The 15,716-nt window shown below is 37.7% G+C and overlaps 1 protein-coding gene across 1 annotated transcript in view; it reads right to left on the reverse strand.

Moving 5' to 3' along the window:
* INTS9 (integrator complex subunit 9) overlaps positions 1-15,716 on the reverse strand; it is a 102,545-nt gene that overhangs the window by 61,086 nt on the left and 25,743 nt on the right. Inside the window, exons 2-3 of the mRNA XM_058720793.1 lie at positions 9,647-9,774; positions 801-861 (exon numbers count right to left, since the gene is read on the reverse strand). Coding sequence (XP_058576776.1) covers positions 801-861; positions 9,647-9,774 — 189 coding nt within the window. The remainder of the gene's footprint in view (positions 1-800; positions 862-9,646; positions 9,775-15,716) is intronic.

Raw genomic sequence — 15,716 nt, forward strand, 5'->3', positions numbered from 1 at the left:
TCCATGATTAAAGTCAGAGTAGGGCCCCAAATCCTAGATTCCTAGTTGTGTGCTCTCTTTTCATACCTATAAGGTTATCCATTCCAGGCTACCAGGAAAGGCTGGAGTGAGATCCTAGTTCATAGTTTGGAAGGCCCTCAATTTGAATTCACCCAAGATCATGTTACTCTCCCACTCCCCCAAGAACATTGCCTGGGAAGTTAAATACTGGCTTCATAGTCTGTTCCCCACAAGGCAGCAAGAGATCTGATCAGATGATGACACTGCCCTCCTGCAATCTTCCATGGCCTCTCCTCACCCAAAGAGTAAGAACCAAAATTTTTCAAAGCCCCACCTTCCCTAAGCATGGATAGAAGCATTTTAAAACTCACATACTTGAGGATTTTAAAGTCTTTTTTTTTTTTTTTTTTTTTAAAGTTTTACTCTTTCCAGTCATGGTGTCAGTCTAGCCTGAAAATAGAATGAATTGGATGGAACTCTCTATCAGTATTACCTTTGAAACTCTCATCGCAATTCTAAAAATAATAGTTTTCTTTCTGTGGTGATAAAATGTATTTGCAGCAGAAGTTTTTAGATTTTTACATACGAGCAAATTGGACCTGAATTTGAACACTGAGATTCCCTAAAAGGCTCTTAAAGACAATAATCACCAAGTACTGAAGACCCTACATGGATCTTGGGGTTTTTCTGAGAGAATATATTGAGAAAAAAATGAACCCATCAGTCACAGTACTATACGGTGGCTCCGGTGTGACAAGATGGCTTTCCACTGGGTATAGATATGCTTCAGTTATCATTACCTTGTCCAAGAAAGCATTTCCATCCTTTAGGGACCAGCCAGGAAGATTAGACAGCCTGGGACTGCAAAACAAAAGATTAAATTATCCTAAATCGATTACAGTCCTCAGTGATTTCATGGTGACTGTTATCATCTCCATAAAGTTAAAAACAGTTTGAAATTACTGGCAACAATGTCCACCCAAAACACTAATCAAAAAGATGAAAGAAAAATAACCACACTGTAGCAAGCTTAAGAATTATGTGGGGATGGAACATTAACAAGCCAAAGAGTTTAGCAGTCAACTGGGAAAATTAAAAGAATCCTATGCAAAATAATAAAGAGAAAAAAGAAAGATGAGACACTAGAGCATTTTATAGTTTTCCAATTACTGCCCCTGACTTCACCCTGCTTGTGCCTAACAACAAGCCTGCGGGGAAGGCTAAACAGGATCATCATACTGTGGATGAGAAAACAGACTCAGAGGGGTCAGGTGCTCTGACAAGAACACTTAGCTGCCTATCAGTCTGAATTCACTGCAAATAAAAATACAGTACCTGAATTCTGGTCAAGTCCACATTCCACATCCACTGCTTATAAGTGGATTAGTCACTTTGCACCTGTGGCTTGGGTTTCCAAATCTGGAAAACGAACCTAGTTTCCCTGAGTGTTACAAAATGACAGCATAGGCGAATAATTTCTAGGAGGTGAGGCTCGTTTCACATGTAGGATACACTAAGAAAGTCTAGATTCAGAAATCATGCACTTCTGGCAATCTCAGGTTTTAACTGTGTGCTATCAGTTGACTAGCAGAATTATGCTGAAGGCTGAAAATGCAAATACCTTAGGGAGAAATATGCTGGTTAAAAGAAGAACTTAATGATCAAGGTGTTAGGTGAAGAAAAGCACGTTGGGAGTACAAGTTGGGTGGCAACAGGATTTTAGCGCCTCCTCACAAAATTAGTCTGTAAAGTAAAAATTAAGGGCAAGGTAACAGTGTGGGACTAAAAGACTATAATCAGAAACCAAATTAATATACAGTCCCTTAGCCTCTTGCCAAATAGGTTTATCAAATTCTGACTTTGTAATTAGGTGAAAGAGAATGAAAATAAGAAACATAAATATTGTGAATATTTTCCAATCTTCTAGGAAAGGCTAAAAGCCTGAATAAAAATACACATGCATCTAATTTTAGAAAACAATAGGAATTTGGGGGATAACTATTAATTTTGAAGTAATTCAAAACTTACAGAGAAGGTGTGAGAATGTAAAGACTAGGAAGTCCCACATACGCTTTGCCTACATTCTGTTTACATTTTGCTTTGATTTACCAAAAAGTGAGAATTTTGATTTCATACTTGGGAATGAAAATTACTACTAGCAGAGTAAGTTTGGGTCATATAAGTTATACCTGATAAACTTGTTTTTTAAACTCTGGGAGTTTTCTGCACTAACCTCACAGAAAAATATTCTATCATTAGCTCTTTAATTCCCATCTCGTTTCAAAGTCACGTGTGTCTTCACTTATAGACTTATTTCTTGAAAAATACATTGACCGCCAGGTCAGATTAAAAAAACCAAGCATTCAGATAAAAATGTAATGACAAAACAGTGTGAATACTGTTCTCATTCTGTGCATGCTAGCTCTCTAAAGGAAGGTTGTAAATATTCACTTCCCTTTAAAAGTGAACTGAATCATAGGACATGCATTCTGTTTCCCATCAGACACACAGAAATCAGCCTTCAAATTACAGATAACTGATTCAGTTAGTTGTCTTCAACAAATGATCAGAATGGTACACTGCTTATCAGAGAAATTTGTTTGTTTATTTAGAGAGCGAGAGAGGGAGCAAGAGAGCAAGCAAGAGAGTACAAAAGCCAGAAAGGGGTGGAGGGAGGATGGGAGGGGGAGGGGGAGTGAGAGTGTGAGACAGAGACAGAGAGAGAGAGAGAGAGAGAGAGAGAGAGAGAGAGAGAGAGAGAGAGACAGAGACAGAGAGAACCTTAAGCAGGCTCCACACTTACAATGGAGCCTGACACAAGGCTCAATCCCATGAACCTGGGATCATGACCTGAGCTGAAATCAAGAACTAGACACTCAACCAACTGAGCCACCCAGGAGCCCAAAAATAACTTTTTTAAAACGTAAAATTTTCAGATACTGTACTTTTTTTTTTTTTTTTTAATGTTTATTATTTTGAGAGGGAGCAAGAGAGAAAAAACACAAGTCGGGGAGAGATACAGTGAGAGGAGAGAGGGAATACCAAGCAGGCTCCATGCTGTCAGCGCAGAGTTTGACATGGGGTGTGATCTCATGAACAGTCAGATCATGACCTGAGCTGAAATCAAGAGTCAGACCCATAACTGACTGAGCCACCCAGGTACCCCCCCCCAACCTTTTTTTTTTTTAAGATTTTATTTTTAAGTAATCTCTACCAACGTGGGGCTTGAACTTACAACCAGCCCCAAGATCAAGAGTCACATACTCTACCAACTGAGCCAGCCAGGTGCTCCTAAGATCCTATAGTTTTAACTCTTGCTAAATACTTTTTTTAAACATCAAAGCCTTCTATAAAACACCTGTGGTTATTCTGGATTTGAGAAATTGCCAGTAAATGGGAATGACTGCTCAAAGAGCATGGCCATGTTATAACAATAGTGCCAAAAATGAGGGCCACAGACGTGTCACCAAACGGCAAAGGGATGCTGACTACAGAGATGAAAATATTTACTTACTGAGTTCCACTCAGTTAATGACTAAATCATAAAGAGTCAGTACACTTTAAGCTACCAAAAGGGAAGGGACTTAGGACTTTGCTCTTAATGATTACAGAATTTGTATTAGTTAGTTAGTTAGTTAGTTATGTGCACAAGTCGGGGAGGGACTAGTGGAGAGGGAGAGAGAAAATCTTAAGCAGGCTTCACACACAGTGGGGAGCCTGACACAGGGCTCCATCCCACCACCCTGGAATCACGACCTAAGCTGAAATTGAGAGCTGGACATTCAGCTGATTGAGCCACCCAGGGGCCCCTAAGTTTTTTTAAAAAAATTTTTTTTTACATTTATTTTTGAGAAACAGTGAGACAAAGCGTGAGCGGGGGAGGGGCAGAGAGAGGAGGAGACACAGAAACTGAAGCAGGCTCCAGGCTCTAAGCAAGCGGTCAGCACAGAGCCTGATGTGGGGCTTGAACCCACAAACTGTGAGATCATGACCTGAGCTGAAGTCGGACGCTCAACCGACTGAGCCACCCAGGCACCCCCTAAGTTTTTTAAAGCAAGGAAGAAGAAGTGTTTCCATAGAAATATACCTTATTAAAATATGAGAGGTGAAGATATTAGATAAATTATGATTATAGATTAACACATCTTTGCATCCCCTATTTAATAATTTCTTAGAAAAGAATGCCATTAAAAATATTATAGTCGAGAAAAAACATGTATACAAGATCTTTTTCAGTATTTTATATTATTGAAGTATAGTTGACTGACAGCATTAAATTAGATTTAGGTGTACAATATATTGATCTGACAATTCTACATATTACTAAATGCTCACCATGAGAACTGCAGTCACCAGATTACCATACATTACAATATTAATGACTGTCCTTTTTGTCTCTGTGACTTATTTACTTAATAACTGGAAGTCTGTGTCTCTTAATCCCCTTCCCATTTATTTAATTTTTTTTTAAAATAAGTAAAATATTATCGGGGTGTCTGGGTGGCTCAGTCGGTTAAGCGTCTGACTCTTGATTTTGGCTCATGTCATGATCGTGGGATTGGGTCTCATGTTGGGCCCTGTGCTGGCAGCACAGAGCCTGCTTGGGATTCTCCTTTTCTCTCTACCCTCCCCCGCTCATTCTCTCTCTCAAAATAAATAAATATTTTTTTAAGTATAAAAATTAGGTAAAATATTCCCATAAGTAAATAAATAACCCAAGGCATTTAAAAGTAATCTGTTACCTAACAAAATAGCAAAAGTTAGAATGAACACGGTATGCAATTCATTTTCCCCTTATACTTTTCCTTTTTCCAAATGCCTATTTTGAAATGTATTACTTTTATAATCAGAAAATACTCTAAGAGGCATGACTACATTCATTCATTCAAATAATATTTAATAAAAGCTTACTCTGAGCCAAGTATACAAAGTGCACATAACAATGTACTGTAATGTAACGACAGTTCAAAATAAACCTTGAGTTTTAGGAGTTTGCACTTTAGTAAAGCGAGATGGTAAACAGCAATTAAACAGAATAAAATAAAAGCATGATGGGGTAAGCAGAAGTGTTACAGGTTCACATAGGAAGGGCACCTTTGACAGCGTGTGGTGTTGTGGGAGAGCTGGGAATAGGAGTTAGGAGGTGAGGGTGGAGGAAGTGTTTCCATAAAAAGGGAACATGGAGGGAAGAACTTCAACATTTGGTGCAGTACTGTAGGAGTATTGTTCATCTTCACTCATTCATTAATGAATATTTATGTGTCAGGCATGCTGGTGACATGACGGTGAACAAAACATACCTGTCCCCAAGTTAGCAGGGAAGACAGACATTACAAGTAATCACACAAATAGAGAAGAAGATACTAAAAATGATGATGCAGGATGGTACAAAATTCCCTAAAGAGGGACTGGTCTAGGGGCACCTGGGTGGCTCAGTTGGTTAAGCAGCCGACTTCGGCTCGGGTCATGATCTCGCGGTCCGTGAGTTCGAGCCCCGCGTCGGACTCTGTGCTGACAGCTCAGAGCCTGGAGTCTGTTTCAGATTCTGTGTCTCCCTCTCTCTGACCCTCCCCCGTTCATGCTCTCTCACTGTATCAAAAATAAACATTAAAAAAAAAAATTAAAAAAAAAATAAAAATTAAAAAAAAAAATAAAAAAAAAGAGGGACTGGTCTAGGCAGCATCAAAAGACTTCTCTGGGTCTGATGACTGAGCTGAGATCTGGACAGTCCTAGATTCAAGGGGAAACCGGGCCAAAGGACAGGGTTGGAGAGAACAGAGAAAGACAAGACCCATATTTTCCTCCAGTAATTCTCACCAGCCTTTGGCATGGACATCTTACATAGAAGGTTATTCAAATGAAACTTCAAGAAGAGGCCCACACACTCTGTCCCCCTCACCTGACCAGAATACCATCTTTATGTCCTTCTTATATAGAAACTGAAGTCATAAATGACCTGAAACACGAGCTCCTGTGAAGTAGGCTCAGGGAAAGCAGGATGGGGCTGGGGGAGAAGAGCCTTTACGACTGACGGAAAAAATGAGTGTGACTGCTCCCAGGCAAGAAATAGGATTTCTTTGAAACTAAAAGGAAATAAAAAGTAAGATACTAGAGGGGTAGGCATAAACCGTAATATACGAAGATGAACTTGGTATTTATCCTAAGAGCGATGAAAACCAGTGAAACGTTTTAAACAGGTGAGAGACAAGACTAGATGTATATTTCTACAAGACAATGTTGAAGAAAATTGATATCATGTGCATTCTGATAACATATACCACCATTTGTGTGGTATTTCTATCAAAATAATCCTAACCTAATCATGCAGAGGTATCAGACAAATCCAAACTGAAAGACATTACATAAAATAATTAGCCCGTACTCCTAAAAATGGCAAGGTCATAAAGATAGACTGCAAAACTCTTCCAGATTAATGGAGACTGAAGACAAAACAAGTAAATGAAATGTGTGATCTGCACTGGATCCTGGAACACTACTGTTATTTTTCTTTTTTGCTATAAAAGGCATTATACTGAAATATGAATTGGTGTAACTTGGGAAATACGAAGAAGGTAGACAGCTTAGATACTAGCATAGTGCCAGTGTGAGTTTCCTGATTTTGATTATTGTATTGTGGTTATGTAAAATAATTTCCTTTTTCCTAGAAAATAGGCCTCAAGTATTTAGGTGGTAAAGGAGCATCCTGTCTGTATCTTTCAAATGGGTCAGAAAAAGTTGTATGCATATGTATAAACAGAAAATTATAAAAGTACATATGATAAAATGTTAACAAGAGTAACTAGGAGATGTTTGTACTATTCTTGCAACTTTTCTGTAAATCTGAAGTGATTTCAAAATGAAAAAGTTACACAAAAATGGCTCTGGATTCAGAAAAGGGCAAGATCAGAACTGAAGACACTGATGAGGAGGCCTTGGCAGTAATGCCTGTAAAATACGATAACACCTGCAGCAGAACTTAGAGAGAAGTAACTGGATTCGAAACTATTTGAGAAGGTAAAACTAACAAGGCTTCATGAAAGACTGGATATGGGGAATGAGAAATAGTGGCATATCTAAGTTAACTCCCAGTTTTCTGGCTTTCAGAACAGCATGCCAGTCATTAAGATAGGGTACTGTGGGGGATAACCAGGTCTGGGAGGGTCTTCTCTTCTGAACCATCAATTCATGAGCTGAGCTTGGGGCATGCTGAGTTTTGAAGTACCTCCAAAGCCACATCCAAGGAGAGAAACTCAGTAGGCATTTTGGGTTTATGAATCTGGAACTCAGAAGAGGATTACTAACTAAAGATACACATTTGTAGGTTATTGTTTAGAAGGTAATCAAAGCCCTGAGCATTTAGGAAATTTCCTTGGTGGATACTCTGATGGCCAAGTACTGGATATCGAAGAATTCTGATATATGATTGCCAGTCAAAAAAAGATGAATCTCCAAGGTAGATAGAAGAGGAAGAGTTAGAGAAGAGGAGAACCAGAAATGCATTATGATGGAGGAGAACAATGCTGAATGGCCAAGTGGGGATGAGAACTGACAAACGTGCATCTAATGACACGAAGTCATTTGTGATTCTAGTGAGAGGTGTTCTGGTAGGTGGTGTGGGCACATAGACTGGAGAAGAGTTAGTAATGCTGAAACGGAAAGTGGAGTCGAGAGAAGGTTAAAAAAGGTTTTTTTAAATATTAAGTTAGAAGTAATTGAGCATAATTAAATGGGAAGAACTGAATCAAGATGGGAAGGTTCAAGATAAAGAAAAGATTATAATGAATAATGAAATCACACTTCAAGAGGGCAGGAATCCAGAGAAGATTCACTCATAGGACAAATCTTATACTGAGTAGCTACTACGTGCCAAGAAGTATTTTAGGCAAGGGGGATTCAGTGGTGAACAAAAAGATCCCAGCCCTTATAAAACTTTTAGTGGAGAAGACAGACAACATATAAACTAAATATGTATATATAATGTAAGGACAAGTGCTATGAAGAAAAATAAAGCAGGATGAAGGGCTAGGGAGGGACTGGGGATACTATTTTGGCCAACTGTATCTCTAAGGTTTCTGGCCTGAGCAACAGAAAACACTTTTTTTTTTAAGGAACTACATATGGGTTGTCAATCATCCCTCTAGTATAACTTCCCTCTGAGAGAAGAACAATGACAAAGGGGAAGAGAGAGTAGAAGTGGATTCCAATGCTGAGCCAGGGCTGTGAGAACACAGAATTAGGTAAAGACAAAAGTGAACAGGAAAGGGAAAATATGTAGCTAAAATTGCCCAATTCAGGACTGGAGCACCTAGGTAATTCATGACCTCGCAGTGCATAGAGGCCGCCTCTTGGAAACTCTCATAGTACTTATATTTTGTTTTTTTTAGTAATTATCACAAGTGTATAGTTGTTCTCTTAACACAAGTATAATGAAATTTTCAACTGTGGAATACTTTCTCTCCAACACAATGTAAGCTCCACGAGAAAAAGAAAGTGGTCTTGTTTAGATCTGTATCCCCTGCTCCAGTCCAGTGCAGATTCTTAATAAACAACAAATGGACACTGTAATGTTTGGGGGATAAACAATAATATCAGGCTATTTTAGTATGAAATAACTTGTCAGTCACTTTTGTACAGAAATATACGTGATACCTACAATTTCTGAAACAGTTGTAAATATATATATAGATAGATAGTATCTGTGGATAATAAATGTATTTCTAAGTTTTAGGTGTGATTATAACTGAATTTTATCAGCTTTACACAAAACGTAATCTGGAATTATCTCTGTCCCCTTTACCTTATTGGTATTCCTTGTCTCAAAAAAACAAAAAAACAAAAACAAAACCCAAAGACGGATTTTTAATTATACTTTTTCTAGATGGTTCAGGAGATTATCATTATGAATAATCATTGCATATGGTGATATCTTCAGGAATGAGGTATAGTAGATGGTTTACCTAGGCTGCTATGCTTTTAAGCTCTTAAATCTGTTTTAGATAGCTTTTCTGTCTCTCCTATGTGATACCACTTTTTGTTACTGGGAGCATATTTGCTTATATAAGTTACCCACTTCTCTTATAAATTGCTGCTTCCAAATAACAGCAAACTGGGAAGCCGATTTCCATGACAAAGTATTAGTAAGAGTAAACAGTGGTGACTATAGTCTTGAGATATCTGCTTTAAGACAAGGACTTTGGCTTCATATATGATTCTATGATATCTACAGCTGACAATTATGAATATAATCCATAGATACCTATCAAAAAGAAATGTCAGGCTCTATGATGTCAAGTCGCTGCAAAGGCAGTTAAATGGTTCTAAAATTCAATTCTTGGGCTCATCAGCTGACTATTTATCAGCTCTTATATGAATTAGCAAGAAAGATGAAATATACATGACCTCACTTGCATAGAGCAGTTGCAAGAACATTTTACAGAAGCTCAGAAGTTATAATAAAGAAGTCAATCAATAAATCAATACAACACTTTCCATCAACCCAGCCAAAGGAAATGATTCTGATAAAGAACATTTTTAGGGAACAAAGTAAACTAAGGACAACACACAAGGTACTAGTAATCTCTATGCTAATCGGTACCATTTTTCAAAAAACGAAATCTCATTTTGTCTCAGATGCAGCAGCACATACCTTTGAACAAGTGGCAAAGGAAGGAAATTGAGAGTGGAAGTCATGTCCAGTCCACAGTCCAACATAATAGTAGTTGATTTGAATTTGAGCACATTGCATGGTAAGGTTGGGTGCCCTGACAGGCAATACTGAAAGAAATAAAATCACTTTTATCAATAATCAGTTACAGAAAAAAATCTAAGAAGTGATATAGTGAATTAAGTAGAACTGATCATTTTCTCTCATAAGAATAGCATATAGATTCAGCTAACTTTCTATGCAGCTTCCTCCCTTTTACAGCTCTGGGTACCACTTCCCTCAGCAGCTCAAAAATCTCAGGTCATCATTTTTCACAGAGTACCAAGTTCCATCTCAGGCAAACACACTTTTGAAGAGACCAAAGTTATTCCAAGTAGAAGGTTTACAGGCTATAGTTATCTGTCCCACTCCCATACGACACTTCCAAATCTCTACTATCCCACCGCACCTAAGTACTGCCTAACGCTGTGGAGGTTCATTAAATTCTAATCTGGATTCTCAAACTGTACTATAGGTTAGGTTTTCTCCCGTAAATAAGTGATTTTCCTCAAAGAGGAAATGATTGGGAAGGGTTAACAAGCAAGTATCAGTAAGGAGTTATGGCCCTTCCTTGTCAGAAGACAAGACTCAAAAGGACAAGTGACTGTCCTGATGTGCAGATTCTAAAGCAGGAGTGAGGGGCACCTACTTCCAACCAATCAACAGTCTCTTGCCTGTGGAAGCAGACCTCAAAAGTGAAAAGGGCACAAGCCACAGTGGCATATTCCAAGGAGAGTGATGAGGCAAGACAATACACTGACCTCAAACATTTCTCATGTCTTCCTCGATGTAGTGGGGATGACAGATATGCCACAATGAAAATTATTTATATAGGATGTACCCTGTCACCTTTCATAATTCTACTACTGCTGTGAAGAAAAGAAATGGAAGAAGGAAAACACCTTTCCCCCCACCTTTAAAGTCATTCCGGAGAAGCCTGCCTTGAACAGCAAAGCCCAGAAATGGAAGGATCGACGTTCTTAATCCCTCAACAAGTAACATTCTCTCTTTCTGATTTCAGTACAAGCTCAACACAAGTCAGGGTAATGTGGCATCAATGCCTGGCCCCGCACAGACACAGTAGGTCAGGCTGCCTTTCTAGGTATTTGCTGCTCTGTTGGTTCTGTCACTGGATAAATTTCCCCCTTTTCTCCAGAGAATGTTACAGGGACTGACGATTTTTTAAAACTGCATGTTCTAAAAATGATAAGGACAAGAGCCAAGAAATTGTGGTTATTCTGCAAGCTTTTTTTTTTTTATTCCAAGTTTATGTCTGGTGATTATATTTTCCAGACCAAACTTCACAACTCATGGTCTGAAATGGTACAAGATAACCTGCAATGAAAATATCACAAGTTATTTAAAATTGTAATTGTCCTAAAAAAGTCCAGGAAGTATGATTCGGGTAATTATACTTTACATAAGTACATTCTTTGACAGGTATCAGAATTACAGAAAAAATTGTCCTACTAATTAAGACAGAGCTATCCTTACCCCATCCTCCATCTGGTTCCCTATTGCTAGTTTGGTCTTTATCTCTGTATAAGAATTACTTGTTAAAGGTAAACTACCTTGGGACGCTTGGGTGGCTCAGTCAGTTAAGTGTATGACTTCGGCTCAGGTCACGATCTTGTCGTTTGTGGGTTCGTGCCCTGCACTGGGCTCTGTGCTGACAGCTCAGACCATGGAGCCTGCTTCAGATTCTGTGTCTCCTTCTCTCTCTGCCCCTCCCCTACTTGTGCTGTCTCCCTCTCAAAAATGAATATTAAAATACAAAAAGGTACACTACCTCAAAGCAAACAGAAAACGTCATAATAAACTTGCCCCAAACATACAAACGATCTAATGAGAGCTTTCCTATAGTTCTACTTAAAAAAAAAAAAAAAAAGTCATATTTAGAAAAAATTAAGAAGAAATAAAATGAAACATATAATGGTTATTTCTTGGTGGGAAGATTATCGCATAGCTTTCTTCTTCCAGGTTTCCACATTTTTCACATGTTCAACAATGGCCACTTACTTTTTTTTATAATCAGATAAGAAAAGGATTACAACAAAACTGAAAAGTTTGCTGGCCATACTGAATGACAAAATCTTTTCTTCCTTCATCCTTAACTCTAAATTACAGGTAACAAGTTACTCTAGAAGACAGACGTGTAAAAGCTGCTGCTCAAAAGATTTCAGACAAAAGAAGTTAGCTGAAAGACTTTATATTTGCTCTTGTCATGCAAAGAGAAAGGTGAGGAACACTTTATAAGGGCCATAACTGAATGGAAGGAACATTTTCAGAGCATCTACTAAAGGAGTGCCAGACCTTGATCTCACTAGCTCCATTTTTATGGATGAGGAAATTGAGCTTTACAAAGTTTGAGCTACTTGTCTAAGAGCCAAAGACACACACAGTAAGGTCCCCTGACTCCAAAGACTCTAGTCATGCTTTGCAAACTGCACTGCTCACTTCATGGGTCAAATGAGTCAGGTGAGACAGAGTGACTGGCCGAGGTTCATGCAACCAGTAAATGAAGCACCTGCAAGGTTCTTGAAGTCTGCCTGTGTCCAGTGATGCTCTCTGCATGTTTTTTAACATGCAGTCTGCAACCACACAGCTTATAATCAAGCAGTTGTTATAATCTAGTGAGGGTTAGGAGACGAATACACAAAAACACTAGGTAATCATGTGATTTAAATCTTAAGGTTAGGAATAAATTTATATTACAAAAAGCTTGAAAAACAGCAGAAAGAAAAAATATTACACACAGTTTTCTATTCCATCTTTTTTTCATATTTGTAAAGAATGTAATTTTTGTAAACATACTGCTGTGTGCTACTTTGAAAACTCAAGATGCCTGTTTTCTTTGTGCTGCATCACACTTCATTTTTATTGGCTGCCTAAGTAAATATACCATGGTGTGTTTAATCATTCCTCTACTGATGAACATTCAGGGTTGCTTCCAGTTGCTCTATTACAAACATGGCTGTGGTGATCACTGTAGTGCTTATGGCTTTTTCCATATTAGACTATTTCTTTAGAGGATTCCCAGAAATGGCATTAACTAGGTCAAAAAATGTGAGCATTTTATGGCTCTTGAAATATGCTGCCAAAATGCTTTCCAAAAAAGGCTGTACCTATTTACAATGACATCAGTTATATATCAGAAGATCTGTTTCACTGCTTATTCCCATCAGCATTATGGTCAAAACCATCTAGAAGCTATACTAAAATGAAGCTGAATGTTAATAGTAGCCATCTTAAAGCAATTATATGGCCCTCAAAAGGAAAGTCAACTACTTGATACAAGGTTTTAATTCTGAGAGGAAGTTTGGAGAAATGATTTAAAGCAGGGGGTCTGAAATAAGACTGCCTGGGCTCAGATCCTGGTTGAGCTCATTATTAACATGTGATTTGGGGAAAATCACTTCATTTTGCAAAGACTGAATCCTCCTATCTGTAAGATGCAGATAGACACTACCCTCCTTAAGTTGTGAGGTCTAAATGAATGGAAACAGTGCCTGACCCACAGAGTGTGTTTACTGCTAGTTATAGAACCATTAAGGGACTGAAAAGGCCACCTAAATTTGGGAGGCCACCTAAATCGACAGCGTTTTAGAGAAGAAATTCTATTCTATAGTAGCATTCACTAATGTCTTAGATACTTGTTATCCCAGAATTGTAGGGACAGTGAGTGAACAATTTTATAAATACCGTCTATTGCTAGTTTTCCCTCTAGTTAGATACAGTCACTACCAAGTACATAAGTGAATATTCTAGCCAACGTAAAGTTTCACACTTTTTTTTCTAGCTTAATAAACACACACCAATGCTTTCATGTTAATTTTATTTCTAACTAATACCAAAGCTGCAGGTTTTTCTGTGTAATGATTTATTATCAATACTTCATTGTCTGCCTGTTGATCCCTTTTTTCCACTGAATAAATAGAATGTGGTTATAGAACATATATGTTTAACATATATAAACATTGTTCATATTTTTGGATAAAAATTTTATCAGTTATACACACTATCTTTCCCATTTTATTTACTTTCATTGAAAAAATTATTATGGAAAATCCCAAATATACAAGTAAGCAAAACTAGTATAATAAACTCCTATTACTCAACTTGGATAGGTTTAACAACTATCCTTATTCTGCCTTTGCTGCTTTCCTTCTGATATTGACACATTTCAGAAGAATAGCTATAATGGTGACAAACCTAACTGATCTCTGAAAATAGATTTTTGTAAATAGTCCTAAATTGATCTCTTATCCACAACAGGGACAAAAACCTAAGTCCATTTTCCTCAGGGTCCTAGCAAAATTCATTAAAGGTGATTCCTTTCACCTTTAAGTTATTCTTGGTTTGTAAGTTACACCTCCAAGTTCTGTAATATGTTATATTTTTGAAGCCTCTGTTTTATTCCCTGGTCTTGTTTTTCATTTTTAATACCAATGCTGTAACATTTATATTTTGTAATATTTTCAAGTAAATTAGAATGACTAGACTTTTAAAGACTCATGTTCCCCAAAGATGTCAATGGAGGCTACTTCATTCAATCTATACGTGAATTTACAGAATGCTCCCATTTTTATTATACAATAACATTTCTCAAGCCAGGAGCAATGCAGTGTTTTTTTCTTCTATTAATTTTATTTTTTCTTCCTTTACAATTTAAAATATTTTCCCTTAGGGGCTCCTGGGTGGCTCAGTCGGTTAGGCCTCCGACTTCGGCTCAGGTCATGATCTCATGGTTTTTGAGTTTGAGCCCGGCGTTGGTCTCTGTGCTGACAGCTCAGAGCCTGGAGCCTGCTTCGGATTCTATGTTTCATTCTCTCTCTGCCCCTCCCCCACTTGTGCTCTCTGTCTCTCAAAAATAAATAAATGTAAAAAAAATTTTTTTTTAATATTTTTCTTTAGTACATAAGCAACTATTCAATTATCAATAATGTTAAGTATATTTTGCTTTTCAATTTTTTTTTAACTTTTTAAAAAATTATTTATTTTTGAGAGACAGAGAGAGAGCATGAGCGGGGGAGGGACAGAGAGAGAGGGAAACACAGAAACACAGAATCTGAAGCAGGCTCCAGGCTCCAAGCTGTTAGCACAGAGCCTGACACAGGGCTCAAACCTACGAAACCAAGAGATCATGACTTGAGCCAAAGTCAGATGATCGATTGACTGAGCCACCCAGGCTCCCCTGCCTTTCAATTTGTATTTAACTTATGTTCTCAGTTTTATTGTTCTGTTACATTTTAGAAATTTCTGCTGTTAAATGTACAGCTGATTACAATATGCACTCAGGCGAGGGCGCCTATGTGGCTCAGTCCATTAAGTGGTTAACATTATATAAATCAGACTTTCAACACTCTCAAAGCAATTGGCTCAAGCTCCTTGCAGAGACCATCTTCCTTATTGACTTCTTGAGCAAGTGAATGATACTTTTCTAGTTCTCCTTTCGCTTAGGCACATAGCCTTTGGAGGTTTCAGATTACTGACCGTGAAATATGTGTTTCTGAATATTACATCTATTACTAACAAGACTCACATCACAACCTCAGGTTTCAGCAGTTCTAATACTTTCAAAAGCTGCTATGAAGACAAAATGACAACTGGCCAAATTAACCTCACAGAAATCTTCAAAAGCAGTACGAATTACTGTAAACTTCATAAAACAAAACCAGAAAATTTAACAAATTAGTACATTTGGTACACTTGGCAATTTGGTCATAGCAAACTGAATTTTAGAGAATTGGCTGTCTTCTGCAGAAAGAATCATGGACCAAAATATCATGTATGTTCTTCTACTTCCTAGTGTTGTTTAAAATAACAATATACACAGTTATTTTGATATGGTGTTTTTTGCAGTGTAAGGCACTCTGTAAAAACTTTATATTTAACTTCTTTAATCCTCTCAAGAAAGTTATGAGGTAGGAAGTGTATTCCTATCTTACAAATGAAGAAAATGAGACACAGAGATTATGAAATTTGCACATGTTCCCAAAGTTGTAAGAGCTGT

The sequence above is a fragment of the Neofelis nebulosa genome, chromosome 3, assembly GCF_028018385.1.
Source record: "Neofelis nebulosa isolate mNeoNeb1 chromosome 3, mNeoNeb1.pri, whole genome shotgun sequence".
Taxonomy (NCBI): Eukaryota; Metazoa; Chordata; class Mammalia; order Carnivora; family Felidae; genus Neofelis; species Neofelis nebulosa.